This window comes from Anopheles arabiensis, chromosome 3 (genome assembly GCF_016920715.1).
Source record: "Anopheles arabiensis isolate DONGOLA chromosome 3, AaraD3, whole genome shotgun sequence".
Lineage (NCBI taxonomy): Eukaryota > Metazoa > Arthropoda > Insecta > Diptera > Culicidae > Anopheles > Anopheles arabiensis.
The window spans coordinates 90,643,358-90,668,858 of NC_053518.1; the positions used below are offsets into that span (position 1 = coordinate 90,643,358).

The window sequence follows — 25,501 nt, forward strand, 5'->3', positions numbered from 1 at the left end:
CAGCCGAGAAGCGCTCAGATTTACATCTGATGCTTGCTGAAACTACCACAATCGCGAGGAACCAAGACCACTTTGCAAGATCAGGAATATTTTTATTTACAAATAGACAATTCACCCATACTGACACGCACGGTCTACTGCACAAACTCATACCGGTCAAGCCCAACCATGCGCACCACGCATACTTCAGTCCTTCTTAAATCAGATGACGATTCATGTTGGTTAGAATCCAATTTTTGTATTCTGACACGCGCGTCGACATACCGGCGATGCCCGTGCCCATACCACATTTGGGACCGAAGCTGACCACACCGATCACAAAGTAGCGGTCGTTCCGGATCTGTACTATCGGTGCTCCTGAATCACCTTCGCAAACGTCTTGCCCGGCCAGCACACCGACCGTACACATGACGCTGGAGATCATAGAGATGTTAAATCGTTGCCACTTCTTGAGCTGTTCACCACATTCGTCCTCTTTGATTATTTCCAGCTGCACGATGCGTTTTGAATCGCTCATTGTACCTACAATGTGTATGAGTAATACAACAAAATGTGAAACTTTTCTAAAACACTTTTAAAATGAAACTTTCTCTTCCCTGTCGTACCTTGTTGGTATTCACCCCAACCGAGCGAAAGCACCCGTGGACTAGCCAAACTCTCGTCGAACAGATAGTTAAATGGTAGACAGGCGGGCTTGACGTCCTTGGTGAATTGAACGGCTTCGCTTACCCTGATGAGTGCGATATCATTCAATCGGGCATGAGAATTATAATTCTGATGAACGATCAGTTCTGCTGCCCGCCGTTCCTGGCATACACGATCGGCTAGACACTGCCCCAGCGTGCTGATCAAGAACAGTCCGAAGTACAGTTTGATACTGCGAAGGAAAAGACATTGCAATGAAAAGGAAATTCTTCGAAAATCCAAATCCGTTCTTTACTTACTTTTCCAACTTCAAGTTGTGGACACAGTGTGCTGCGGTTAGGACGTACCGTTCATGGATCAAGGTCCCTACACATCGTCCCTTGGTGGTGCTCTTGGAGCGCTGAATCTCTAAGTACACGGCCCACACGTGGACGTTCTCTTCGTCTTCCACTTCGGAATAGACGAGTGCCAAGGGCGATAACTCACCACAATGTGCCGGAAGCACATCCTTGAAGTGGTCCGAATGGATTGTGGAGCTGGATGTTTTCAAGTCAAATATTCCTCTTATTGCAAACTTAGCAGGCGTAGAATTAGGCGTAGTATCAGGCATAATAGAAGTTGTGAATCCTGCAGCATATGTCGGACTTATCGTCGTTGTGTCGCGATGCAAGGTAACTCGTCGCCCTGTTGTTGTGGTAGATGGATAAGAAGCCGTTGTACTACTAGTAGTAGTAGTTGTTGTTCTTGTAGTTGTTGAAGTAGCAGCAGTTGATGCTACTGCTTTATTTAATCTACGTCTAGTGGGTGTCGACTGCGCTGATTCACAACAAACCTGAAACGTTCGTTTCACATAACAACACAGACAAGACGTTGACTTCCTCCTCAACATACTTACAATTGGGTCGGATGAGCTCTCATCACTTTCGCAGGCACGCAACACCGCCCTTATCTGCTGCATTTCCCACGAATATAGCACATTTCGGGTCGTCAGCTCCGCTATCTTGGAACACTCGCCAATACGGATGCATTGTCCAGATCTTCCATTCGTTAGAATGCACGCCTGATTTATTCGTCGCTGTGCAAGCACAGCTTTAACTAGAAACACCACCAGCCACCAAAACATGACTGTATGTACCATTTGTGACGTTTTTGGAGAGCTAGAAAGCACCTCCCTCTATACTACACGGTTCACGGTCACTCCAGCGATCAAGAAACGACTACCACCGTAAGGGACTACGTCGAGAATGCTTCCGATCGATCGTGCCTTTAATCGCGAACTGAACGCTTATCTCGAGCAGCAGACAGCCGAGAAGCGCTCAGATTTGCATCTGATGCTTGCTCAAACTACCACAATCGCGAGGAACCAAGACCACATTGCAAGATCGGGAATGTTTTTATTTACAAATAGACAATTCACCCATACTGACACACGCTGTCTACTGCACAAACTCATACTGATCAAGTCAAACCATGCGCACCACGCACACTCCAGCCCTTCTTAAATCAGGTGACGATTCATGTTGGTAAGAATCCAATTTTTGTATTCTGACACGCGCGTCGACATACCGGCGATGCCCGTGCCCATACCACATTTGGGACCGAAGCTGACCACACCGATCACAAAGTAGTGATCGCCCCGGATCTGTACCACCGCAGCTCCTGAATCACCTAGGCAAACGTCTTGCCCAGACACCACACCGACCGTACACATGACGCTTGAGATCATAGAGATGTTAAATCGTTGCCACTTCTTGAGCTGCTCACCACATTCGTCCTCTTTGATTATTTTCAGCAGCACGATGCGTTTAGAATCGCTCATTGTACCTATAATGAGTATAAATTAAGTTAAATAAATTAAAATGAAACTTTCTCTTCCTTTTCGTTTTTTTCCTTCCTTTTTGTACCTTGTTGGTATTCACCCCAACCAAAGGAAAGCATCCGTGGACTTGCCAAGCCCTCGTCGAACAAATAGTCAAATGGTAGACAGGCGGGTCTCACGTCCTGCGTGAATTGAACGGCTTCGCTTACCCTGATGAGTGCGATATCATTCAGTCGGGCATGAGAGTTGTAATCCTGATGGACGATCAGTTCTGCAGCCCGCCGTTCCTGACACACACGATCGGCTAGACACTGAGCCAGCGTACTGATCACAGCCAGCGTCCGAAGTACAGTTTGATACTGCGAAGAAAGAGGCATTGATAAGAAATTCTTCGAACATCCAAATCCGCTCCTTACTTACTTTTCCAACTTCAAGTTGTGGACACAGTGTGCTGCGGTTAGGACGTACCATTCCTGGATCAAGGTTCCTACACATCGTCCCTTGGGGGTCTTGTTGGAATGCTGAATCTCCAAGTAAACGGCCCACGCGTGGACGTTCTCTTCGTCTTCCACTTCGGAATAGACGAGTGCCAAGGGCGGTAACTCACCGCAACGTGCCGGTAGCACATTCTTCAAATAATCGTAACGAACAGTTGTTCTGGAGGTACCCATTGTGGTACGCATTCGTCTTGTTGCAGATGTAGTAGGCGTAGTGATAGACTCAGTAGTAAGTCGTACCCGTATGGATCTGCTTGTAGGTGCAGGTAGAGCAGTAGTACGTCTGGTAGTAGTAGTAGCAGCAGTTGATGCTACTGTTTTATTCATTCTTGAAGGTAGTGATTGCGCGGATTCACAACAAACCTGGAATGATCGTTGCACATGACGTAACTGATACTTCGGTCATTCCCTTCGTTAGAATACATACGATCGGGTCGGATGAGCTCTCAGTACTATTGCAGGCACGCAACACTGCCCTTATCTGTTGCGTTTCCAACGAATATAGTACATTTCGGGTCGTCAGCTCCACTATCTTGGAACACTCGCCAAAACGGATGCATCGTCCGGAACTCCCATTCGCTAGGATGCACGCCTGATTCACTCGTCGCTGTCCGAAGGCAACACCAACCAAAAATAGCATCAGCCACCAAAACATGGTTATATGTACCATTTGAGACGAAACGGGTGTGTTTGCTTTCTCCGCGCCAAACAATGCACATGCACTTTAGCGAATAAAAAGCTTTAGGACTAGAGACACTTCGGACAGGATGTTGCTTGTTGTGCCTTTAATCGGGAACTGAGCCCTTATCGGCAGCAATTGGTCGTTCAGTATAGATGATCGCTTCCACTACCACAGTCGGGAAGAAATCATTTCCAGGCATTAACCCATTGATTAATTGTTTATTGTATTTGTTTATTGTGGCTTTGATACGATAAGGGATGGTTTATGTGTGTGTGTGTGTGTGTGTCGCACTGCCAACATAATACTATCACAGCAGCTGGAAGCATCAGTGCCGTTGTTGAATGTTGTCCAAGATCCAGTCCGTGTACTGTTGAACGTTTAAGGAAACTACCGGGAACTCACTGCTCGTGGCACCGACTCCATAATTAATCAACCCAATCAAGTACCAGGTGCCATCCTTCCGATACATCAGCGGACCCCCGGAAAAGCCCGAAAATGCGTCATTCCCAGTGATGGTAATAGTGCAGATATTTCGTTCCGAAATGATCACCCTCCCGGCCAGGGCCACTCTCAACGAGTCCATCCTTGCCTGGCACAGTTCCAGCGAGATACGTTCCAGTGTCATCCACTGCTTGCTGTCATTGGGCTTTCCTACAATTTCAGAGCACAACATCAAGTAATCTCCACCACCAAAAACGTGACTGTTTGCACTCCCGTGTGCCTTACCGTAAGCATTAAGACCCCAACCGAAGCAGCTAAGTGTGTATCCAACGGAAGCAACTGGATCATGCTTCTTCCCCATCGGAATACAGATCGGGCTGGGTGAGTTACCTTCCTGCGTAATGCTTCCGTTTAGCCGCAGCAACGCAATATCATGATCACGTGTGGTGGTGTTGTACTGCTCGTGAATAATTGCCTCCCGCACGTACATTGGCTCAACATCTCCCTGGTAACCACCCGACACTGTGTCGTGCTTAACGTGCAGCGCACTGACATACAACAACATCCTTGAAATCAGATAGAGAGTTCAAATATGAGCACGATAAGTAGGTGCGCAAGTTGCTCATCGCCAAAACATCGCTGAACCTACCCTTGCGGTTTCTTAACACAATGTGCCGCTGTTAGTACATACTCGGGTGTAATCAAGCTTCCCGCGCATCGACTTCTCCTACCCTTGTAGGCTATAAACACACCAAACGAAGAATCAAGCGATGCGCGCCCAATCGATCCACTGTCCATTCCGAGGTGCGTCTGCAGACAGCTGTCCGAGTCGAGTATGGAATTGTCCTCGTCCGGTTCTGGCATCGGTACCATCACCGTGGTCCTGCTGCGCCGACGAATGTCTGCTTCGGCACAGCAATATTGCTGAAACCATCCGAAGGTATAAAACGGTTGATAAGCACAGAGCGTACAACACAGCAGTAATACCATTTGAAATACCTCCGAATTCACTGGACAAGCGCCGGAAGCACCAATAAGCAGATGCATCTCGTGACGACTTATGTACGGTTTCTCGTCGATCACCTTCAGCTTGGGACAGTGTTTCAAACCCACACACCATCCCTGCGTTCCGGTAGAAGTTCTGCACGATGGTCCACGCCCAAACGACACTTTCCCTTGGGCAAAAGACAGCTGTATTATGCAGAGTAGTACAATAAAACCGTTTCCCATACTACCTACAAACACAACAATCACAAAAGTGAGTACTGAAAACAACGGAATTTTTCACTAATTTAAAGTCTATTACGTAGCTCACGCTGAGGACACAGATCAATTACAAGTGCCGAGCTTGTGGAATCCTCTTTCAGTAGGTTGCAGTAGCGCCCTTATCAGTCATAACGCAAAAAAAGGGGAAATCCCCAATAAACCAGTGTGTGTGTGTGTGTGTGTGTGTTTGTAGATGTTACATTGGCACAAGCAATCCCCTCCACACACATACACATTAAAGATTATGAATGTTTTATTTACAAATTGAAGTCGCTCAAACATTAAACATAAAACTCATACCGGTCAAGCTAAACCATGCGCACCGCGCACACATCACTCCTTCTTACGTCAGCTGACGCTAATTGTAGCTCCGAACCGAATGGTTTGGTGGCACGCGTTAGCTTCAAGCGATCCTTCGGGGAGGGGGCGAAAAGTAATGACCAAAGCATGGTAAGGCCCGCTCGCGCAATGCAACAGGTGTCACGACGATAGCACCCCATCCAAAACGTACCCGATTAATTCGATTCGATACCCATTACGCTCTGGTGGACGCGCCGCGGTCTGGCTTATGGTTAATTTCCGTGGATCCGACCATGCTGGAGGTTAGAAATGGACAGGAAATGGTGCGCAAAGGAAGAAGAAAAACGACAACAGCAGCAAAAAAAACAACAACCGCGTGTCTCGCACGCCAGTTCTCGTAACATGTGGACATCGACATCCGTTTGTCTCGTTTAGTTCCCGCTGATTACACACTCCGTACGCTTGCACTGGCAAGGAAGGTACAGTTCACTGACCTAAGCGTAAAGTCTCGCTGGTGTACATTCCTTCTAGCCCTTCCCGTAGTGCCCCCTTTGGTCGGTATTAGATGATTCCCTTAACGCGGTTCTCGCTGGCGCTGGAGTCCCGATACTGTAGCACCGGTCTGCAGCCAAAACGAAGATGTTCATATGCTGTCCGATCATATCGGCCTGATCGTAGCGCCACTCCCCCAGGTTGCTTTTGGAGCGGTTGCTTGCGTATGCCTTGCGCAGGGCCGGGTAATCTAACCGAAATCCAATCCTACGAGTGGGTACGCGTTCGAAGGTATTGCCTTCGGAAGAGATTGAATGTGGCAGATTTGGAGAAGATCTTGGAAAGCGCCTTTTTGCTTCCCTGAACCACAGCGCAGACCCGGGTTGGGCCGACCCTGTTCGCCCTATCGCATTCGTCCGATCACATCCGTATCGCTCGAGGGTGTGCAAGGTTCTGTTGTGGTTGGGTTTCGTTTCATTCCTTCGCCAGGCGAGCGAGTTGAAGCGAGACAAGGCGAGAAACAGTGCAAAGAATCAGTCAACATATTGGCCGATTATCCGATCGCTCGGTCGAACCTGGCTGGCTCAGTATGGCCGCGCTCTGCTAAAGGATCATTCATTAGGGCTAGGGTTCACGGCAGGGATGGACCGGGACAATCAATGGAGTGGAGCGTGCCACGCGTAGGGGTTTTTGATCGATTGCGATTTTGAGCGCAAAAGCTAATAACAATTTCCCCGATGATGCATCAGGAAACCGAATGCACAATGTATGGGAATGGGCTTATCTCGGGGATAAGACATCCTCATCAGTGGATTCTGCATGCAAGAGCTATCGGGAAACGGGGGTTGCGGCAAAGATCTCATTTAATGCTTGTCTAAAGTACTTAATGTTAGATCTTAAACAGCCGTACTGGATCAGAAGTTTCATGAAACTTGTGTTGCAAACCGTTTGCATGTAGGCTATTTTATCCCTCAAAGTTTGTATCTAATTCGCCCAGTTTACAAAACCATCTCAGCTAATGCCACTGAACCTGCCACCCCTTCCCAAAGACCCACCTCCACCAACCCATTGATCTTGGGGCTGGGTAACACCGTCGAAAGAGTAACACAACACACGCCGCCATATGCCGTTGCGTGCGACTAATCGACGCTCCGCTCTTTTTGCGTAACTTTGTTGCACGCACCGTACGGCACACGCACACGCATCGCCAAGCTCGGCAACGGTCGTTCGCGCGCGCAATGTCTGCGTAAAACTTTATGCACGCACGCAGATGTGATCGGGCGCCCGCGTTGATTCGATTCGCGTCCGTTTCGTATCCCCCCCCCCTCCCTTTTTCTCGTAGTTCATCTTACGCTTCCACTCGTACGCTAATTAAGCGCAAAAAGCCATCAAATTATCCCCTCCCATGCGGCTGTCTCGCCGCAGTTGCCGCGCTGCCGTTGTTGTGTGAGCCGCAAGGAGGCACTCCCAAGGAGGGGTTGCACGACGCAGCAAAACAGCAGTGCCCTAACACGCTGTTACCCATAAACCTCCAAAAATGCTCACACGGGGTACTTGAACCGATCGGGGCGTCGGGGTGGTATAGCCGGAGCGGTCCAGATTTAAATCATTATCCAATATTCAAATCACAGCACAGCACAGTTTGCAGAGCTTGGGGTAGAGTTTGTAGTTGAAAAAAATAAGTATTAGGTAGACTAAATAGCGCTTTTACGTAATGGGATGCCGAGTGGGGTGGCCTTTGCATTCAATTTGACCGTTAATTTGAAATACAATCAAAGCAAGTTCAGCAAGTTTCTCTTTCAAATTGAAGTTTTAAGCATACAAGCTTTTTTTGTTTGTATTAGGTGATGTTAAACCATTTATGTCTTGTTAAAATACTCCTTCAATATTGAATAGAAATACGTTGAATATTATAGAACAATATATTATCAGATAGATGAACCTAATCTCTACCATTGAGTCCGTTGCAAGCAAAGTTCTTTTAACGAGGACCTTGAAATCATCCAATCTATTAAAAAATACACTTACAACACCACATTACTCATGATTGCATCTCCAGACACACACATGTGCCTCGGAAAAGTAACTCCGAAAGTGAAATTACGGTATAGACAACTATTTTTTACTTTCAACATGCACTTAGTTCCTCTGTACCTAAGTTGCTCAGAAAAATAAAACACAAAAAACACTGAAGCCTCCAAAAGGCCATTTGCCCTTCCCCCCGGTGAGCTTTCCAGAGCGGAAAATTGTCACCGCTCGGTGGGTTTTGTGTTGTTTGCTTAATAGCATTGCCCTCCCTTTCTCCTCGTGGGCGTCCTGTTGCTGCAATGAAAAGCGGAGGCTAGTTACGGTTGCGCAAGACAATCTTCCACGCGAGCGAGCGAGCGAACGGGAGCCCATCGAGGAGTCAGGAGCATGGCGATAGCCTCGAAAGTGAAATCGGAAAAAGCGGGAGCTATGGAGGGTGTACGAGGAAAAATTGAACCATCACAACAGTCGAATTACAATGACGCAAGTAGTTCGGAATAGTTTGGGAGATCAGCGATGGAAATGATCGTAAGTATTCAGCAAATCCATCCAGAATGCAGGATATTCCTATTTCCTTCAATTAAAAAAAACCGGTTCAAAATGTCAACTACCTCATAACAAATGGTTCCACAGCAAAACTACCCTTTGGCCCTACCATATTGCCTTCTACCATCAATTCAGTCACACGGCTCATTTGCCGTCAATTCTATCGTTCAATCGTAAAGTCAACTCCCCGTAGGACCACCTCCTCCTGGGCCGCACGAAATGGACGGTTTCGATGAAGACGAGAAGAAAAGAAAATGCTTGCGAAAAAGCTAGCATCGAAAACCAATTAACTAAGAAAAGCAGACGGCAAAAAGTAAGCAACTTAAATTTACAAAACATAACTCACGTACACACACACAAACGTGAGAATGGTTCCAATTAAGAAAGCATAATACATACCTGCCGCGTGTCCTGCAGCGAGCGCACTATTCGACGACAACGGAATGGCAGTTCATCAAAAAGCTGTCATCAAATTGATTCATCTCCGTGTGTGCGTGATTGTTGAGAATGGCGCTGCTCACTAGATGGAACTGGTTGCTAGATGAACAAGCAGGGAGCGCCGCGACATTATGCTCGGAAATGGAAATTCTCACGCACGCAGGATATCTTGCCAAGGATAACCGCGGGTCGACCACTCTTCCACAAGTCGATCGACAACTAATGTCCCGGGTGTGTGTGTGTGCATGTCCTGTCGAGCGTACCAGTACCAGCAGGGATTCGCGAACAGCGCCGGCATCCTTCCGAAATCGTTGGGAATTCGATATATATGCATGCGCTGCCCTGACTTTCAGCAATTGAAGACCGAAGACCGCACACGGCGTGTATGTGCCCGCGAGATGCCCCGCGACCGGCGTTCCCGGAGGTTAGAGGGGAAGGTTAAGGAGGAGCAGACCCGTCGCGACCAACCCGCGCCAGAGGGCATTGCATGCTCCGTTGTATTGATCAACGAAGAAAATCCCTTCCCTCTGTGCCTTCCGCTGCCGTTCCGTTTCCGTATCACACCCGCGGTGCGCCGAGTCGTCTTTTGCATCAAGAAGGAAGAAGGAAAGCGAAAAAAAAACACACAAAGAGGGAACGTAAACTGAGTTGCTCACAGGAACCGTCGTTCTTAAGCGACGGGAAATCGATCGGAAAAAAGGGGGCGCCGCATCCTGCCGAAAGCGCAGCAGGACTGCAGTTCGAGCAGGAGCTGCTCCTTGCCGTTTGCTTACCTCTGCCTAGGCACGTCTTGATGCACGGTTTGATGCTGATTCGGGATCGATAGCGTGTCCTGGCCGAACGCAACAGGACAGTGGGAAATCGATGGAAAACGCAGCTCGAAAAAGTGAAGCTCGCGTCCGCGAATTGCTGCTGACTTCATGGCCTCCTCGATGGGAAAATAAACGTCACACGACGACGACAATGGGATTTTGTGTGTTTGGGCCAGATGTCAAGACGCTGTCGAAGAGGTACGCGCGAAACATGAGAAGACGCTGTTCGGGCACGAATCGAAAACTTCTCTATGTCCCGTAGTTTTAACTTTACGCTTTTATGCTGCAAGCCCCTGAAACTCCCCTATCGAAGGTTTGAAAGAGTGACCTTTTCCCCGTCTATCGTTCAGCCCAATCGACAACGAGGTTATGATGCTTTGCGGACAGAAATTTGCGGTATGCCAGTTTGACATCGGTGACCGGAAATAAGGAAACTGTGCAGAAGGAGGAGGGGTTCGCTTCTCGTTGACACGTGAGTTGAGTTGACAGTGGAGGGTTAATGCGGGTTCGGAGAAGTTTAAATCGACACATAAAAGATGTTTGACTCTGTATTTGATTGATCCTGGCTGACCCTCGAAGAAGTGGAATTGGATAAGAATGGAAAGTTACGCGGGATTAAGAGTTTGTGAAATAAATGGTGAGTAGGGAAAGATTTATTGGATTTGCATTATGTCATTAAAGTAAGTGCTGTATGGGAGAAGGTTATTAACTTCCTTTATTGGATATGAAACCCAACATTTGTTTGATGTTTTTGATGAATTTTGATGTCTTGGAAGTATTGGAGAAGTTGAATTCTCTTATTGGCAAATACATCGATGTTCCGAACTCTTTTGAAGAAAGTCCAACAAGCCAAGCGCCAAGCCAACCTTACTTAGAGCTCAACATCTTTCTTCAGATCTCTGAGATGTTCTTCAAATGATTTAATTTCCTATCATGTGCCTTAAACATAGTAATAATTAGGTTGGGGCATCAATAGACTTACTTCAAACAAACAAACACTCCCGTCGAAACTGTCGGTAAAGTCTCTTTGCAACAAATCTATAACAACACACCACCTACACCCCAACTACTCCAACTAATCTTAATTAATTGCAAAAATAAGGCATCAATTAATTATGTTCCAATACAACATTCCACATCACACACACTCCTCTTTTTAGTTCAAATGCACCAACCACCCGTAAATAGAACGGGGTGCCACCCGTTTAATTGCCCGCAACAACCTACCCCGCATCTCGTCCGTTCACAATCTTCCAACACTGCGACACAGGAATTGCCACCGCACACAACGGCCAAGATCATTACACTTCTTCCCCGCCGGAATGCAATAACTCTGCCCGTTTGATGGCGCAGAAGGAACAGACATAAATTAGCACAGACAACTTCCGTACCATATCGAGTGAGTGCCGAACGGACCGCAAAGGTGCGCCCCGGATTCGCGGAAGGTAATGAAATCTCTTCTCCCCCCCCTTCTCCGCCCTACACCCGGAGATCTGTTCCCGATCGTGCACCACAATTCCCAATTCCGATCACGCCGCCCATACGCCCCCCGACTGACATTATTGACCATAGCGCGAATGATGTCTCGGACACCATCATCGCCAATTGCATTGGCAATGGCCAGCAGCAGTGTCCTTCCCAAGATGGGATGCGACTCATTTGCGGGGAATTCTGGCTTTCGTTTCGCCTCTGTCGATCGTCGATGATTAATCGTGCCGGCCGGCCCCGTGCGGTGTGAATTCCTGCGCGCACCGTCCGGATGTCTGCCCGGTCGGCGGTTTGATGATTAACGCCCTCCCGTGTCTTCGTGACATGAGGCGACGATGAGATTAATCCAAACGGATCGTACTTATTAAGGGTAGGGAAAGTACAGAAGAGAGACTGAGAGAGAGAGAGTTGGCAATGGGCAAAGTAATAAATTCAATGCCCCAATAAAGAATTGAGATGCGGTGGCATTTTTGCCTCATTAGAAATTAATTAAACAGCTGAGCCTGATAAGTGGGACTCTTCCTATCGGGAACTTAAAAAGACATACCTTTTCAATGTTTTGTTTTATCAAGCAGCTTAAGTTGACGCAATACGATCGAGAGAGTTGATTAAATGATCATACTTCATTAGCTTCGAGTAACAACTAAAACTATATAATTACATGAATCAACTCTAAAAAAATGAAGTTCAAGCGACTCCACACGACCCAACAAACGATCGACACAACCTTCTGAAACCTTCTTCGAGGGAGAAGATCTTTGATCGCCGATAAGCTAACTCTCAACCTCATTCGCCGTTGCCGGATATCGCGATGTGGATTTTGTGTGCATATCCGAAACGATTCATCTTTGAAGTTCCCCCCCACTAAAAAGTGTGTGGGTGGCTTTCCATCTCCTTGTACGCGAACATTATGCTTGCTTTTTCCACCTCCAACCTTCTCCTCGTTGCCTACAGCCGGGTGAAAACTCGCGAAACCCAACCCACTCAACCGTGTGCCGACGTGGGCTCGTGGGTTGGACCCGGCTGTCCGATCACCTTCCAGTCGGCCATGTACCACCCGGGCAATGCGTTTCATTTAACCGGTACTTTGGCTGGAGGGCAAAACTCCCATCCCATCCCATTCCGCCCATGTTACCGACTACAGGCCCTACAGGACGATTATCAACACCGGTCAATCGGATATAAAATAATTACTTTGTTTACTCTCGATCCCTCGGCGGGATTACACGCGAGGGCAGGGATACACACCAGTTGAGATGTTCCCGTAACGACTCTATTGCCAGGATGGTCATCTTGAAGGCACGCACACACAAACGCACACAAACAAGTACACAAACCAATCGACCCTCGTGGCGACGTTGCGTCGACCGTGGCACTCCTCCGCGATCGTTCCTTGCGTCGATGATCTTGATGAGGTGGATTTAATAAGGCGCTCGAGCGTGCAGCTTGGATGATCGATGCCCGGCGTGTTGGTGGTCGGCGCCCGCGAATTTCAACCGTGTGGCGCCGCCCGCAAACACCGGAAGATGCTGATAAGGGACGCCAGACGCGAGCGAAAGCCATGGCTCGCGCAGTTCGCAGTACAGCCACAAGCCCCATAGTGCACCGTGCGTGGTGGGGCCTTGTTTTTTTTTACTTTCCAGAGCAGAACGGAGTTACATCGAGATAAATGGATTGGGATTTTGACGTTGTTTTACATTTTTGTTCGTCAAAAATATGGTGGATTTTACAGGGAAAGATGCAAACGTAGTACTTTCTTTTTTTCGTACTTCGTGCATGGTTTGAGCGGTCGGGATTTGTGTCCAACGGTGATGAAAGATTAACACAACCACTCATCACTGACTCCAAACATCCTCTACATCTTATTTTAATATGCAAGCTTTGCATTGTACAGTGGGTTTTTTTGCCTAAGCCGAACCACTGAAGACTCAATAATTTAAGCCGGCTGTCAGCATCGCTATTTTACCGCGAATTGCCCATAAATCTCCCGCTTCGGCAATGCCAGACGAGCGCTGTCTTTAAGCAACCATTGACAGCGCATAAGATTTAAATACACATCATGCCGGAATTCATCATAATCCTGCAGCGGACGACGGGTAGTACCAGCCTTTTTCAAATCGTAAGCCAGACAGATGTCGCTTACTGTCCGTCGGAACGCAAGAAGCATCCTGTCGCGCAAAAAAAGGGGGACATATAGAAGCCAGGCGGGCCAAACCCCATGTCCCATGTCTCCGAAAATCAAAGGCACTCAATACCGGTTTGATGAATGGGATCGACGAATGAATGAAACGTATATCATCCTTTCCATTCCTTCCCGGCAGAGGCCCTTCCCTTCGGTTTGTCCTTTTATATGCACCAATGTGCTCTCTCTCTCACACACACTTGGTGTGAGTATGCATTTTGTCGGAATTTGTTCGATCGATATTTGGATGTTGGCGCGGTTTTTACTTCGGTTCTTCTCTGAACGCCACAACAGAACGGGATAAATGGGAAGCGATTGAGCGTACGCAATAAAGCAACAATAAAAATGCGACTCGCTCTTTAACCCCCAGCTTTGCGGCATAATTCGAAGAAAAGAGTTCCTTTCGGGAGTGTCAGGGAGTTTGGCTTTACATTCGTTTGATTCCTTATTTGTATACCGTAACCTGGGGACTAATTCACACTGCAAAGAAATGATACAAGAAAATTTAACAAATATAAAAATGACGTTCTTTTTAACAATCCAATATTAATTAAAAAACAATAAAAAAAATACAAACATCAGTATTATTTACACAAATATATCCACAAGACGGATCAATATTTTTTATTTTTTTAAGATATCCTTCCATGTGTTGCCCTCGTATTGCACCTAGCAATAGTTTGAACGATTGCCCGTTGTTGAAATTGTTGCAACCGAAACGTATAATAAGTGTGTTTGTGTGTTGCGTGTGTTTCTATGTGTGTGCTTGTTCTGTGTCCATGGCGTCTCTGAGAGACAAGAAGCTGCCGTGCGCTGTGCGGTGCTAGTTCGTCCTAGCCTGACCTTTTTTTGTTTACCACGCGCGCACACACACACCTAAAACACTAACAATTATTTGCACATCGTATCATAATAATCACATCGTAAAGACAGCATGGCCTCCCTCCTACCGTGCACACAACCCTTCTTGCCGTTAATATGGTGTAGCACGCAGCCGAAAAAGGGAATAAAAACGGTTGCTCGCTCCTTTCAGGCACATTTGCATGCTACATTCCTTAGACGAGGACAGCTCGCTACAGAGCGCCCGTTACCACCCACCAGTGTATGAACAACAAACAAAAAAAACACCTTTCGCCCACCTGCTTTCCTCTGTGTAACAATAATAATTACTACTAGATAGTTATAAAAGCGATACACAACTACGGAAACATTCGCTGCTCTCGCTCTCTCTCTCTCTCTCTCGCTGTCTCTATTTCGTTTGTCCTCTTCGTAAAAAGGCGGCGCGCTCGATCCGATTGGAAAGAAAGTAAGCGAAGGTTCGCACCTCCCCCCCACCCCCTTGTGCATAACCTTACGTCTAAAAAGCGTTCATGTCTTTTCTGGTTTCTATTACACATCACTACACAACTACACAACTAAGCCTCATCCTGTAAAAGCTGGCAATACTTCGTCCGTGTTCGTCCGTCCTGTCGCCTACCCGCGGTCCGTCGTCGCTTCCCCCTTACACACTACTGTTAACATCGAATGTTTTCTGTTAAGTGCATTTGTTGCTGTTGCTTTTGTTAAGTTTTGTTTTTTTTCTGTAGAAAATCGGTTCTAAACATCAATGAATACCCTCGCCCAGAGAGCACTACTACAACACATCGACCTGAATATTAAGTGAACTCGTCTAAGGGACGGTACCGCAGACTCCCACAGCACACACACATGCACACGCACAGTGGCATAGTTGTGGGGCTGATAGAGGAATTCTTGTGCCCGAGCAGTGTGTGTGTGTGTGCGCTTTTTTGTATGTGTGTGTGTGCATCTCAGTGAAACGGAACTGTCCAGCAGTGTCGTCGATCCGTCGATGCTCCCCTTTTATATTAGGAGCCCCTGCGGAATGGCAATCCGGTGGCAGATGTTGTCTAGCCGCGAGCCGCTCAGTTCGAACGGTCCAGACTGACGATGAACCCTTTGGCGGCGAGTACACCGCGGCACTTGATGTGCACCTGGTAGCGGGACGTCCAGCCGGCTCCGTAGCTTGCCAGGTCCAGCTCGTCCAGCACTTCCCGTGGGAGTAATTCTACAAGCAAAGAGAAAAAAACGGACATTATAAAGCATCAAAACCAATTCTCTAGGCAGCGTCAAACACTTACCCTGCGGGTCACTGTGCGTCAGTAGCTGAATTTCGTTCTGATTGCAGTACGCCTGCAGCTGCGGCGGCACGACACAGCACGCGGCCAGGTTGATCTGCGCAATCGACGGATGCACCGTGGACGCATCGTACAGCTCCTTGAGCGAGTCCGCATCCAGATCGGCAATGCCGAGCTGGCCAATCTTCCCATCCCCTGCGTACCGTTCCAGCAGCGACCAGAGCTTCTTCAAGTTGCCCACCGCATTGTCACTACCGACCGCCCACTCGATCACGCCCTCCTTCACCTCCTGCTCTTCCTCTTCTTCGCCGGGCTCCGCCGTCCCGCCGTTGCCGTTGCCGACCACCGATGCGCCCGTCGGATGGTAGGCCAGTATGAGGTTGTCCAGGTAGGACACGTTCAGCGTCTCGAACAGCTTCTCCACCGCCTCGGTTAGCGCCGGTTCGGAGAAACGGTTCAGGAAAATTTTGGCCCCAATCTTGATGTCCGCCCGCGGATGCTCCTTCACCTTTTCCAGCAGATCGTTGTTGCGGCGTGTGATGAGCCGCCGGTTCGGGGGCAGCTCGGTTACGTCCGCTTCGCCAAACGTCGAGCGGAGACAGTCCGTCAGCTGGAACGAGAGTTATTCGGAATTCGAAAAGGAAGGTATTAATGGAGGGGTAAAGGAGGAGCGCCCCGGAACGTGTTTTGGCAACGAGCCCACCGCGCACGGCTAATGGGTCAGTGCTGTCAATCACGGCACAAGTTTCGAGCATGGAGCACACGCATCAGTTGGTTGCCTCCCGTGTGTTTGAGCGATATAAATAAACCGGGCAATATTTTATAACCAGATTTTCCCCCCGCAATGCGAGCGCGAACAGTTGAACCGATGACCTTTCGGTGGAGAAAATCGGTTTGTGGAACGGCCCATTTCCCTTTCCTGCCCAAGCATGGCGCGATTTGTTCTAGGCTAGCTGGCCTAACCAAATGTTGTACTAATTTTGAAAAATGTCTTTCAAATGGCATGCAAAATGGAACACCTGGGGCTGCAACTGCCCACCCCAGGAAATGACAAATCGTTCATCGTTTGCATCGACACGGATTGACACTTGAAATTCTTCGTTGCCGGGGCAGTTGCGCAACACTGCTGAGCGAAATGTGAGCAAAAACATGCACCGCCGCCGAAGCGAAAAGATCAAATATCGTTTGTAACAACGAGTTGATGTTTCTACTCCTCATAACACGTACCAAAACCAGGAAGGGAAATGCATGGAAGAGCAGCGAGGCAAATTAAAACGATGTCAATTTGTTACACACCGATCGAACAAAATGCTGACACAAGCATCAGCATTTACATTTGCAGCCAACAACGTGCTTCAAGTGATTGTTCTCGATTAAATAATAAAGCGATTGAGGCACGGGTTGATCGTTGGGGGTTACGCATTTAGAGAGGTAGAAACAAAAACCATCCACCGTGCCATCTAACCTCTAACTGACCGTGAGGCAGCTCACTTTTTCCGTCTGTTATCGCACCGCTTTTCTAAAAACGCTTCCCCGCAGAGACGCCGGCACACACCATCGCGACTAAAGACAAATCTGTTGTTGCTGAGTGCATTACACACCACCCAACAACGACCCATCTACAACCAATCCACGAGCCGCCCGGCTACCGAACACGTCGGAGCGGAAATTACTCATTTGGGATTGTTGTTTATTTTATTTTTATAAACTCCGTACCGAACGAACCGGCGGAGATGACAGTTTTTGACCCATTTTTGTTTCGTTTCCCCCCGTGCGGCATAATTACATCCCAACTTTTGCTTTTCCGCCCTTGCTTTCGACAATTTTCTTGGCGCTAGAAATACACAAAATGTTATATTAGAGACGAAACAATCGTTAGAAGGTAAATATGGTGTTGTTACAAGCTGCCATGTCAAGCGAAATTGGTCCACTTTTTTCTTCCCTTTTGCATAGGCAGTTACCATTCGTCGTGTGTAGCAGATTTACCTTGGGTTTTTGTCGTAGAAACAGAAACTACAAGAGAGTGGAATGCATCTAGGACACAAAATTGTGTTACATTTATCCAGTCCAAAGAAAAACAGTCCTGATGGATGTCATTTCTTAGCACAATTACGCACGTCCCGTTTCATATCATATCTTCTCCACCGCGCATCATATCTTGTCCCTTTTCTTGTCTTATCGTTACGTTCCGCGAAGCGTTTGTCTGTTCTTTTTCCCTCGTTTCTCCTTCACACGGTGTACTTATTCCGTAAATAGCGTGCATTTGAAATGCATCGTCACGTTTTTGCCTGCTGGCGCTTACTACCTTCTGGAGTGAACTGGAACATTCAACAACCCACGGCACATGGCAGGCAATAGGATGCACTTAGAAAGAGCTTGTTTGTATGCACACTGCCTTGAATGCTCTTTGTACAAGAGAGCTCTTTGAAAGTTCTGCATCCGCCACACAAATGAGCTACACATTTCCTGCTATGTTCTTGGGGAAGAATGGAGCCAAGGCAACATCCTTTCAGAAAATAACACAATTTTCTTCGTCTCTTTGCACATACCAACCAAGGACGAGCTTGTGCTACGATAGGAGAGTGTAATTTTACGGTTCCAAGAATTCATCCCCTGCCGGATGTTTGCGGTAACATCCGATGAAGCCGGAAATTGTGAAGAGAAGTTGTCCTGTTTGTATGCTTGCGACTTAACTCTACTCTTTCCTCTGGTTCGTTGATTTTCGCTTTGAATTTGAATTTAAAAGAAATATTCATAGTTACATTTTCATCCAACTATCAACGAAATAGCTTTAGAGCTTCTTCTAAAACGTTCTTTCCCGTTCCACAGCTGCTGATCGATTGTCCATGACCAAAGCTTGTTCGGTTCGGTCCGGCATCGATGACGACATAAACTGCTTCTAATGGCCACCGATGTTTGGCACCGTTCCATTCACCCCCTTCCTCTGTGTGTGTGTGTGTGTGTGTGATCGGCTTGCCAGATTGTATGGCATGTGTATGTTCCCTTTCGATAAGATAACACGCCAAAAATAACACGTGCATTCGGTGCTTGTGTGTCTCTGTGTGTGCCAGGTTCAAGTAGCCAGTGTAGTTGCTATTGTGTTGTGGCACATGATGACATCATCTGCTCGATATACGCGTTCTGACCTGACGATGGCCACCGAACGCGTCGTTTCTGCAAGTCATCGTGACCACAACACTCTTAAGGGGGTATTCTCTAGATGGCCTATTGGGATGGGCAGAACATTGACTGCTAGATATGACCTTCGCGTCAATAAATTATAGCTTTTGAAGTATAAGGACTAGAGTGGTCAACCGGTCTGTCTCTAAAAAGGAAGTTATGAAGAAGTTTAGCTACCTTTTAATTATTCATAGTTTTGGGTGCAATGCTAGATTCCAATTAAACTATAAACTATACCTGCTTTTTAGGCGATTTTAAAGTTTTAATACCCAATACACAATGCTATAGGTCAATTCTCTTAAACTACCGACAAAGTTCAAATCAACTGTTGGGTGAAATTCGCACAAAAATTCCACAGCTCATCGCCGGACGACCTTGAACCGGAAGCGGCAACTACTACATTCCACACACGGCGGGTCGAAATCGGGTAAATATTTACAATATAAAATGTGAAATCAATCGACCAGTCTGAACTCGAACGCGCTCGAATTACAGCCCTCCCCCCGAAACCCCCGCACAACCCCACCTTTCCCATCCCTTTATTTCCTTACCTCATCGGTCGGTTTCTGGCCGGCCTTCTTGCGCAATTCGCTCACATTCAGCACGTTGCCGGTGCTGACGATCACGCTGGTATCCTTCAACAAGTGCGACAACATGTTGCTTTTTCGTGCTGCTGTTGCGTTCTTCCTTTTGAAGCCAATTGAAGCCTGGATTTTCTATGCCACCGGGACCGGAAGGGGACGCTTCGTTGTAACAGGGGGCGGGCTGGAAATGCGCACTGGAAAAAACCGAACAAACGATTAGCCATCTACCATTCGAATTCATCAACCAAATCGTTTTCGCAATTGCACGACATGAAACAAGGCGACCGCGCGGGACCAACAAACAACAGTTGGCCTTGACCGATGATCATTGCATGCTAGTAAACTCCCCCTACACACACACCGGAACCAGCTGTCAGTACAACAGCTCCGTACACACACACACTCACAGCCACACAAATATTCACACAATAGCGAACAATACCGAGAACAACGTTTACCGCGATTACCGCGGAATGTAGAACGAGGGATGACGACACCTTATCTGGGGTTGGCTTGCGTTTGAATGGGACGACGGGATTGAATTTCTTCGTCTTCGCAGGGAAGGGGAAGTTGTTCGCGTATTGATAGAAACGAGAGACACTGCGCTCCGGCCGCAATGAATGTTAGTTAAGTACTAAACACGAGCTACGCTGCTAACCACAACTTTATTCAGGCATTACCACTAACACACACACACACACACACACACACAGCAAATGCGCGACTGATTGCGTACGCAGCAGCAGCAGCAACCATGTGTTCTGTTTGTCTAGCACGCAGACACGCAAAGATGCACGCCTTCAAGTGTTATCAGTGCCGTTTGTTGAAACAATGATTCATTTTTGTTCTACACCTCTCTGGACGATATTTTACATTTTGCTACGCTTTCTCTACTGTTCTATTTCCCATAAAAAACTGAATTATTGCACTATGCACCAGTGAAATTCGATAGAAAACATCACTCCATTTTACATCAACAAACGTAGCTCAAAATATCTCCCCTAAGCGTAGATTTTTGACATTATCTCTAAAGCCCACGTGGTAATTTTCCACCCATGGGAAGCTCTTCATGTATGACGAAAGAACTAAGCAATCATGTATTCCGTTCTAGGCCGACTTCTCATTCTAGGCCAGCAGATTTCGCAAGACTATCGCAATGTTTCTGCTTGACGTGGCACCAAAGGGTTAGATATATGGGCGGCAACGAGGGTCAAACACACGGCACACGGACACTGGATATAAACAAAACATACGGGTCACCCGGGCTACAAGCGCACTTCACGCACATATTCGCCAACCCGTGCCGGGACAACACACACCCAACATCACAATTTGCACGTTTTACCTGAAATTTACACCCGACCTAAACTCCACACTTGATTTGTTTAAGTAGAAAACTAATTAGCAGCAGCAGTCGCCGCAGAGACAGGTTGTTTTCGTGAAGGAGCGAGCACCAAAACTGATTCGCCGAAATGTCACAAATGACAGATGTGTGCAGCTGCGCCCAAAGTGCACGCTGGGCTATTTCAATGACAAAGTCGACCAAAATAAGCTTTTTATCCTCACTTCAGATCAAGAAAGGATTTTTATTTGAAATAACAAACAATATGCTGTAACGTCCGGACTAATATCGCCCACTGTGCACTCAACCCGAACCCCGAACGCAGCGGTATAAACGCGTTATACCTTGACCGCTGGAGCACCCGGTGTGCTAGATGAACTGTCATAGAATAAAGCTCCCTTCTTGGCGCGACATTGAACGAAACAGACGTAAGCCACTGACTTCTGCGTATAATTATTTGTGTGCTCTTCCGAATTGTGCTAAATCTTATTAAAACGGCCAATTAACCTTCCGCCAACCGTAAAACGCTTGGTCGTTACATCTCAGAAGTGGGATTACCAACAAAAATCGCCTACAAAACCGCCTGCAAGCCGCTTTACTAGCCGGTATACGTGTGTCTGTGTACGTGTGTGCGTGTGACAACGCCATTTCATAAAATGGTAGGCAAAGACGAACTTCGCCGGGCGCTCATCGAAGCCGGCGTCGACGTACCGAATACCGCCACCGTCACACAACTTCGGAAACTTTACGCCTCCCTCGAGCTGGTCGCTCGTTCCCCCCGTGCAGCGCAGCCCACCACCTCGGCCATGGCATCGGTTTCCGCTTACGCAAACCATCCCGAGGCCGCCATTTTGTATCACCCTCATGAAAATGGCGGTGACGCCGTTAATGATGCCGCTTCGACGAACAACACCACCGACGCCAGTGCTAATCTGCCTTCCGCTCAAGGTGTAGCTGCCGCCCTTCCCCGCGGCCCTGACGACATCGAGGCCCCATTTGAGAAGCTGCGACAGCAGCAGCAGCTAGCTGAACTACGCCAAAAGGTGCACCAACTTGAAACGCCGCAGCCAGTCGCCCTTTGCGTAAAGGACTTTGAAGCTTTTATCGAGCCACTCGACGTCGATAAGAACCCCAATGTCATCCGATGGTTCCGCGACTTGGAGCGTCTCTTTGCACTTTACCGAGTGCGCGATGCAGATAAATTTTTCTTCACCCTTCGGCTCCTCACCGGCACAGCCGCTAACGTCGCAAAAGAACTTGTTGTAACCACTTATGATGAGTTGAAGAAAGAGTTGATCGACAATCTTCACGTCGTTGCTACGCCCGAATCTGTTTATCGCCAACTCCGTAACCGTCGATTGCGGCCCCAGGAATCCGTCCTGCACTACTTGTTTGACATGCAGCGCATCGCAGACCAAGCCAGTATCGCCGATTCAGAACTGATCCCGATCGTCATCGACGGCTTGGGAAGCCCGTCAATTACGTCGAGTCTGCATTTCATGCCTCTTACGATGAACGACTTCCGGAAGAAATTGAAACTTTTCGAATCTTGCCGTCATCTTTGCACCACCCAGCCCCCTTCCGCTGATGCCCGGGCCACAACGAACAGCTGTATGGAACGGCCCCGCCCATCGCAGGAACCCATCCGCTGCTTCAACTGCTCCCGATTCGGACACCTTCAGAACGCGTGCCCGCGACCTAAGCGCCCACCCGGCGGATGTTTTCGTTGTTTCCAGACTGGACACGTCTACCGTAACTGCCCTGAACGTCGGGCCAACGCCACTGTCGAGGGCGATACTAGTTCGGACGAAGCTCTCGCCACAAATCAAGAGGTGAGTTTGACATTTTTCCACCCTTCTGCTAAGCGTACCACCCTTCCCTGCGTTCGTTCCCTTCTCGACACAGGAAGTCCTGTGAGTTTCATTAGCGACACGATAGTACCAGTTAAGATGCTAGGACCTCTTTCCGCTACCGAATACTGCACTATGATTAAGGGACCACTTTACTCTCGAGGAAAAATCGATTGTACTATCCGATTTAAGAAACATTCCGTTCGACACTCTTTTATTATATTACCTGGAATTGCGTGGCCAGTCATTATCGGTCGCGATTTACTGAACTCACTTAATATTTTTCTTACGTATTCATCTCTTACAACTTCATGTATTACTAAACCTCTATCGACGGAACTTAAAGAAGTAGATACGATTCTTCCAGAAAAATTAGACGATGCTATTAGGAGTATTTGTGCGCTCGATGTGACTGAAGCCGATAATGAATTGGATTTAGGAAAAACACTATCTTTGGAACAACGTTCAATAGTCAATTCTATTGTTGAAAATTCATACCTCAACTATACTTCAGATGTTATACCGCTCAAACACCCTATGAAAATCAATCTGACTCATGATACACCAATATTTACTAAGCCGCGAAGACTCTCTTATGGTGAAAGACAGCAGGTTAAGCAAATTGTTGATAAACTGTTAGCAGAAAACATCATCCGGCCCAGTAATTCTCCTTATGCTTCTGCGCTTGTCCTCGTTAGGAAAAAGAGTGGCGAGGTTCGTATGTGTGTGGATTACCGGCCCCTCAACAAAATTACAGTTCGGGACAATTACCCATTACCCCTTATCGAAACTTGTTTGGAGCATCTATGTGGAAAAAAATTCTTCAGTTTGCTGGATTTGAAAAGCGGATTCCATCAAGTCCCAATGAGTGAGGAATCTATCCCTTACACTTCTTTTGTGACCCCAGATGGTCAATTTGAATATCTGAAAATGCCCTTCGGTCTTCGTAACGCCCCTTCCGAATTCCAACGTTTTATTAATTCTATCTTAAGGGAATTCATTGATGATGGCAGAATAGTAGTGTACCTCGATGACATCATCATCGCTTCTACCGATCTTAGCTCTCACTTCAGTACCCTTCGGTCCGTATTAGAAAAGATTAAGCAGAATAATTTAGAACTTCGTCTTGACAAGTGCAAATTTGTCCATGAAGAAATAGAATACTTGGGCTACAAAGCTAACTTTTCTGGAATTCAGCCTAGTGATAGGCACATTAAAGCACTTACTAATTACCCTATGCCCACTAATTTAAAGCAGCTCAGACGTTGTCTTGGTCTGTTTTCATACTTCCGACGGTTTGTTCCATCTTTCTCTTGCATCGCTAAACCTATGACAAAACTTCTTCAGAAGGACGAAGTATTTAACTTCGATTCAAATTGTGTGCATGCTTTTGAAACCTTACGTGACAAACTTGTGCATTCTCCTGTCCTTTCCATATTCGACCCAAAACGGGAAACCGAATTACACTGTGACGCAAGTTCCTTTGGTTTTGGCGCTATTCTCCTTCAGAAACAGGATGACAATAAGTTGCACCCTGTTGCTTACTTTTCCAAAACCACTTCAAAAGACGAGTCCAAGTTACACAGTTATGAGCTTGAAACTCTTTCCATCATTTACGCTCTTAAGCGCTTTCACACTTATGTTCATGGGCTCCCCATTAAGATAGTTACTGACTGCAACTCTCTGGTCGAGACCCTTAAGAACCGTAATGCTTCCGCTAAGATTGCCAGGTGGTCCTTGTTTCTGGAAAATTACGATTATACCATCTGTCATCGCTCAGGCACTTCTATGCCTCATGTCGACGCACTGAGTCGCACCGAAGCTGTGGGTGCCATCGGTGAGATTGACCTTGACTTCCAGCTTCAAGTAGCTCAGACGCGTGACCCATCTATCGAAGCTCTTAAACATCGGTTAGAATCAGAAGAAGTTGACGGATTCTTACTTCAAGATGGGCTTGTCTATCGCGACATACCTGATGGTCAACCTCAATTGTATGTCCCTTCGGAGATGGTCGACAACGTAATTAGACACACTCACGAGCGAATTGGCCACCTGGGCATAAACAAAACCTTCAGCAAAATCAGTCAGCATTACTGGTTCCCCCACATGAAGCCCACTATCGACAAATTCATTAAGAACTGCCTCAAGTGCATTGTTTATTCTGCACCTCATCATACTAATGCCCGGAATATGTACAGCATCCCTAAAGAGCCCTTACCCTTTGATACCATCCATATTGACCATTTAGGTCCGCTCCCTAGTTCTTCCTTACGCAAGAAATATATACTTGTTGTTATCGATGCTTTCACTAAATTAACTAAACTTTACCCAACCTCCTCAACTAATGCGAAGGAAGTGTGTTCTGCCCTTTCCCAATATATGTCTTACTATAGCCGCCCTAGGCGGATTGTTAGCGATCGAGCTACTTGTTTCACCTCCACCTTGTTTGAGGACTTCTTGGAATCGCATAACATTAGCCATGTCCTCAACGCCACCGGATCCCCACAAGCCAATGGACAGGTAGAACGGGTGAACCGTGTGTTGCGTCCTATCCTTAGCAAACTATCTGATGCTCCAGACCAGACCGATTGGGTATCCAAGTTGCGGTCAGCCGAATACGCTTTAAACAATACCGTCCACACATCTACGAACTTCTGCCCCTCTGTCCTACTCTTTGGTGTCGAGCAACGCGGTAAAGTTCCAGACGAGTTAGCCGAATACCTGGATGAGAAATTTGATCGAGCCTCTAGGGACTTAGAAGCCATTCGGGCTAA

General features: G+C 47.3%; 3 protein-coding genes and 1 long non-coding RNA gene across 9 annotated transcripts; all 4 read right to left on the minus strand.

Annotated features, from left to right (window-relative positions):
- Positions 1 to 75: 75 nt before the first annotated feature.
- On the minus strand, positions 76 to 3,498 carry LOC120902213 (CLIP domain-containing serine protease B15-like). Of its 2 annotated transcripts, none has more exons than XM_040310775.1 (7): positions 3,389 to 3,498; positions 2,885 to 3,324; positions 2,550 to 2,823; positions 1,541 to 2,469; positions 945 to 1,329; positions 606 to 877; positions 76 to 522 (listed from the first exon to the last, which is right to left on the minus strand). In XM_040310775.1, the coding sequence occupies exons 5-7, from the start codon at positions 1,253 to 1,255 to the stop codon at positions 197 to 199; spliced, it is 909 nt and encodes a 302-aa protein (XP_040166709.1). In that variant the 5' UTR covers positions 1,256 to 1,329; positions 1,541 to 2,469; positions 2,550 to 2,823; positions 2,885 to 3,324; positions 3,389 to 3,498; the 3' UTR covers positions 76 to 196. The 2 variants fall into 2 exon arrangements, with proteins under 2 accessions (XP_040166709.1, XP_040166708.1); XM_040310774.1 differs by having other exon boundaries at positions 945 to 1,477.
- A 355-nt stretch (positions 3,499 to 3,853) lies between these two features.
- LOC120902215 (CLIP domain-containing serine protease 14D-like) lies at positions 3,854 to 5,434 on the minus strand. The gene is made up of 5 exons (XM_040310778.1): positions 5,391 to 5,434; positions 5,084 to 5,319; positions 4,734 to 5,008; positions 4,370 to 4,650; positions 3,854 to 4,294 (listed from the first exon to the last, which is right to left on the minus strand). The coding sequence occupies exons 2-5, from the start codon at positions 5,312 to 5,314 to the stop codon at positions 3,969 to 3,971; spliced, it is 1,113 nt and encodes a 370-aa protein (XP_040166712.1). The 5' UTR covers positions 5,315 to 5,319; positions 5,391 to 5,434; the 3' UTR covers positions 3,854 to 3,968.
- Positions 5,435 to 8,703: 3,269 nt separating this feature from the next.
- On the minus strand, positions 8,704 to 10,317 carry LOC120902216. The gene is made up of 3 exons (XR_005739388.1): positions 9,928 to 10,317; positions 9,116 to 9,737; positions 8,704 to 8,985 (listed from the first exon to the last, which is right to left on the minus strand). It is a non-coding gene; the product is annotated as an uncharacterized LOC120902216 (long non-coding RNA).
- A 3,903-nt stretch (positions 10,318 to 14,220) lies between these two features.
- Positions 14,221 to 21,011, minus strand: LOC120899666 (glutamate--cysteine ligase regulatory subunit). Of its 5 annotated transcripts, none has more exons than XM_040305759.1 (4): positions 20,881 to 21,011; positions 19,503 to 19,729; positions 15,775 to 16,381; positions 14,221 to 15,701 (listed from the first exon to the last, which is right to left on the minus strand). In XM_040305759.1, exons 2-4 carry the CDS (start codon positions 19,605 to 19,607, stop codon positions 15,559 to 15,561), a joined length of 855 nt encoding a protein of 284 aa, XP_040161693.1. In that variant the 5' UTR covers positions 19,608 to 19,729; positions 20,881 to 21,011; the 3' UTR covers positions 14,221 to 15,558. The 5 variants fall into 5 exon arrangements, with proteins under 5 accessions (XP_040161693.1, XP_040161695.1, XP_040161696.1 ...); XM_040305761.1 differs by lacking the exon at positions 20,881 to 21,011 and adding an exon at positions 20,033 to 20,197; XM_040305762.1 differs by lacking the exon at positions 20,881 to 21,011 and adding an exon at positions 20,003 to 20,197.
- Between the last annotated feature and the right edge of the window lie 4,490 nt (positions 21,012 to 25,501).

What these genes read in the sequence shown, in the direction of transcription:
- LOC120902213 (XM_040310774.1), bottom strand. Translation starts at nt 1,783, where the DNA reads ATGGTACATACAGTCATGTTTTGGTGGCTGGTGGTGTTTCTAGTTAAA. An exon ending in CACAACTTGAAGTTGGAAAA is followed by an intron (nt 878 to 944) that starts GTAAGTAAAGAA and finishes TTTCCTTCGCAG; the next exon opens with TATCAAACTGTACTTCGGAC. An exon ending in TTGGGGTGAATACCAACAAG is followed by an intron (nt 523 to 605) that starts GTACGACAGGGA and finishes TACACATTGTAG; the next exon opens with GTACAATGAGCGATTCAAAA.
- LOC120902215 (XM_040310778.1), bottom strand. Translation starts at nt 5,314, where the DNA reads ATGGGAAACGGTTTTATTGTACTACTCTGCATAATACAGCTGTCTTTT. An exon ending in TGTGTTAAGAAACCGCAAGG is followed by an intron (nt 4,651 to 4,733) that starts GTAGGTTCAGCG and finishes TCTGATTTCAAG; the next exon opens with GATGTTGTTGTATGTCAGTG. An exon ending in TTGGGGTCTTAATGCTTACG is followed by an intron (nt 4,295 to 4,369) that starts GTAAGGCACACG and finishes CTGAAATTGTAG; the next exon opens with GAAAGCCCAATGACAGCAAG.
- LOC120899666 (XM_040305759.1), bottom strand. Translation starts at nt 19,607, where the DNA reads ATGTTGTCGCACTTGTTGAAGGATACCAGCGTGATCGTCAGCACCGGC. An exon ending in GCCAGAAACCGACCGATGAG is followed by an intron (nt 16,382 to 19,502) that starts GTAAGGAAATAA and finishes CTCTCGTTCCAG; the next exon opens with CTGACGGACTGTCTCCGCTC. An exon ending in GACGCACAGTGACCCGCAGG is followed by an intron (nt 15,702 to 15,774) that starts GTAAGTGTTTGA and finishes CTTTGCTTGTAG; the next exon opens with AATTACTCCCACGGGAAGTG.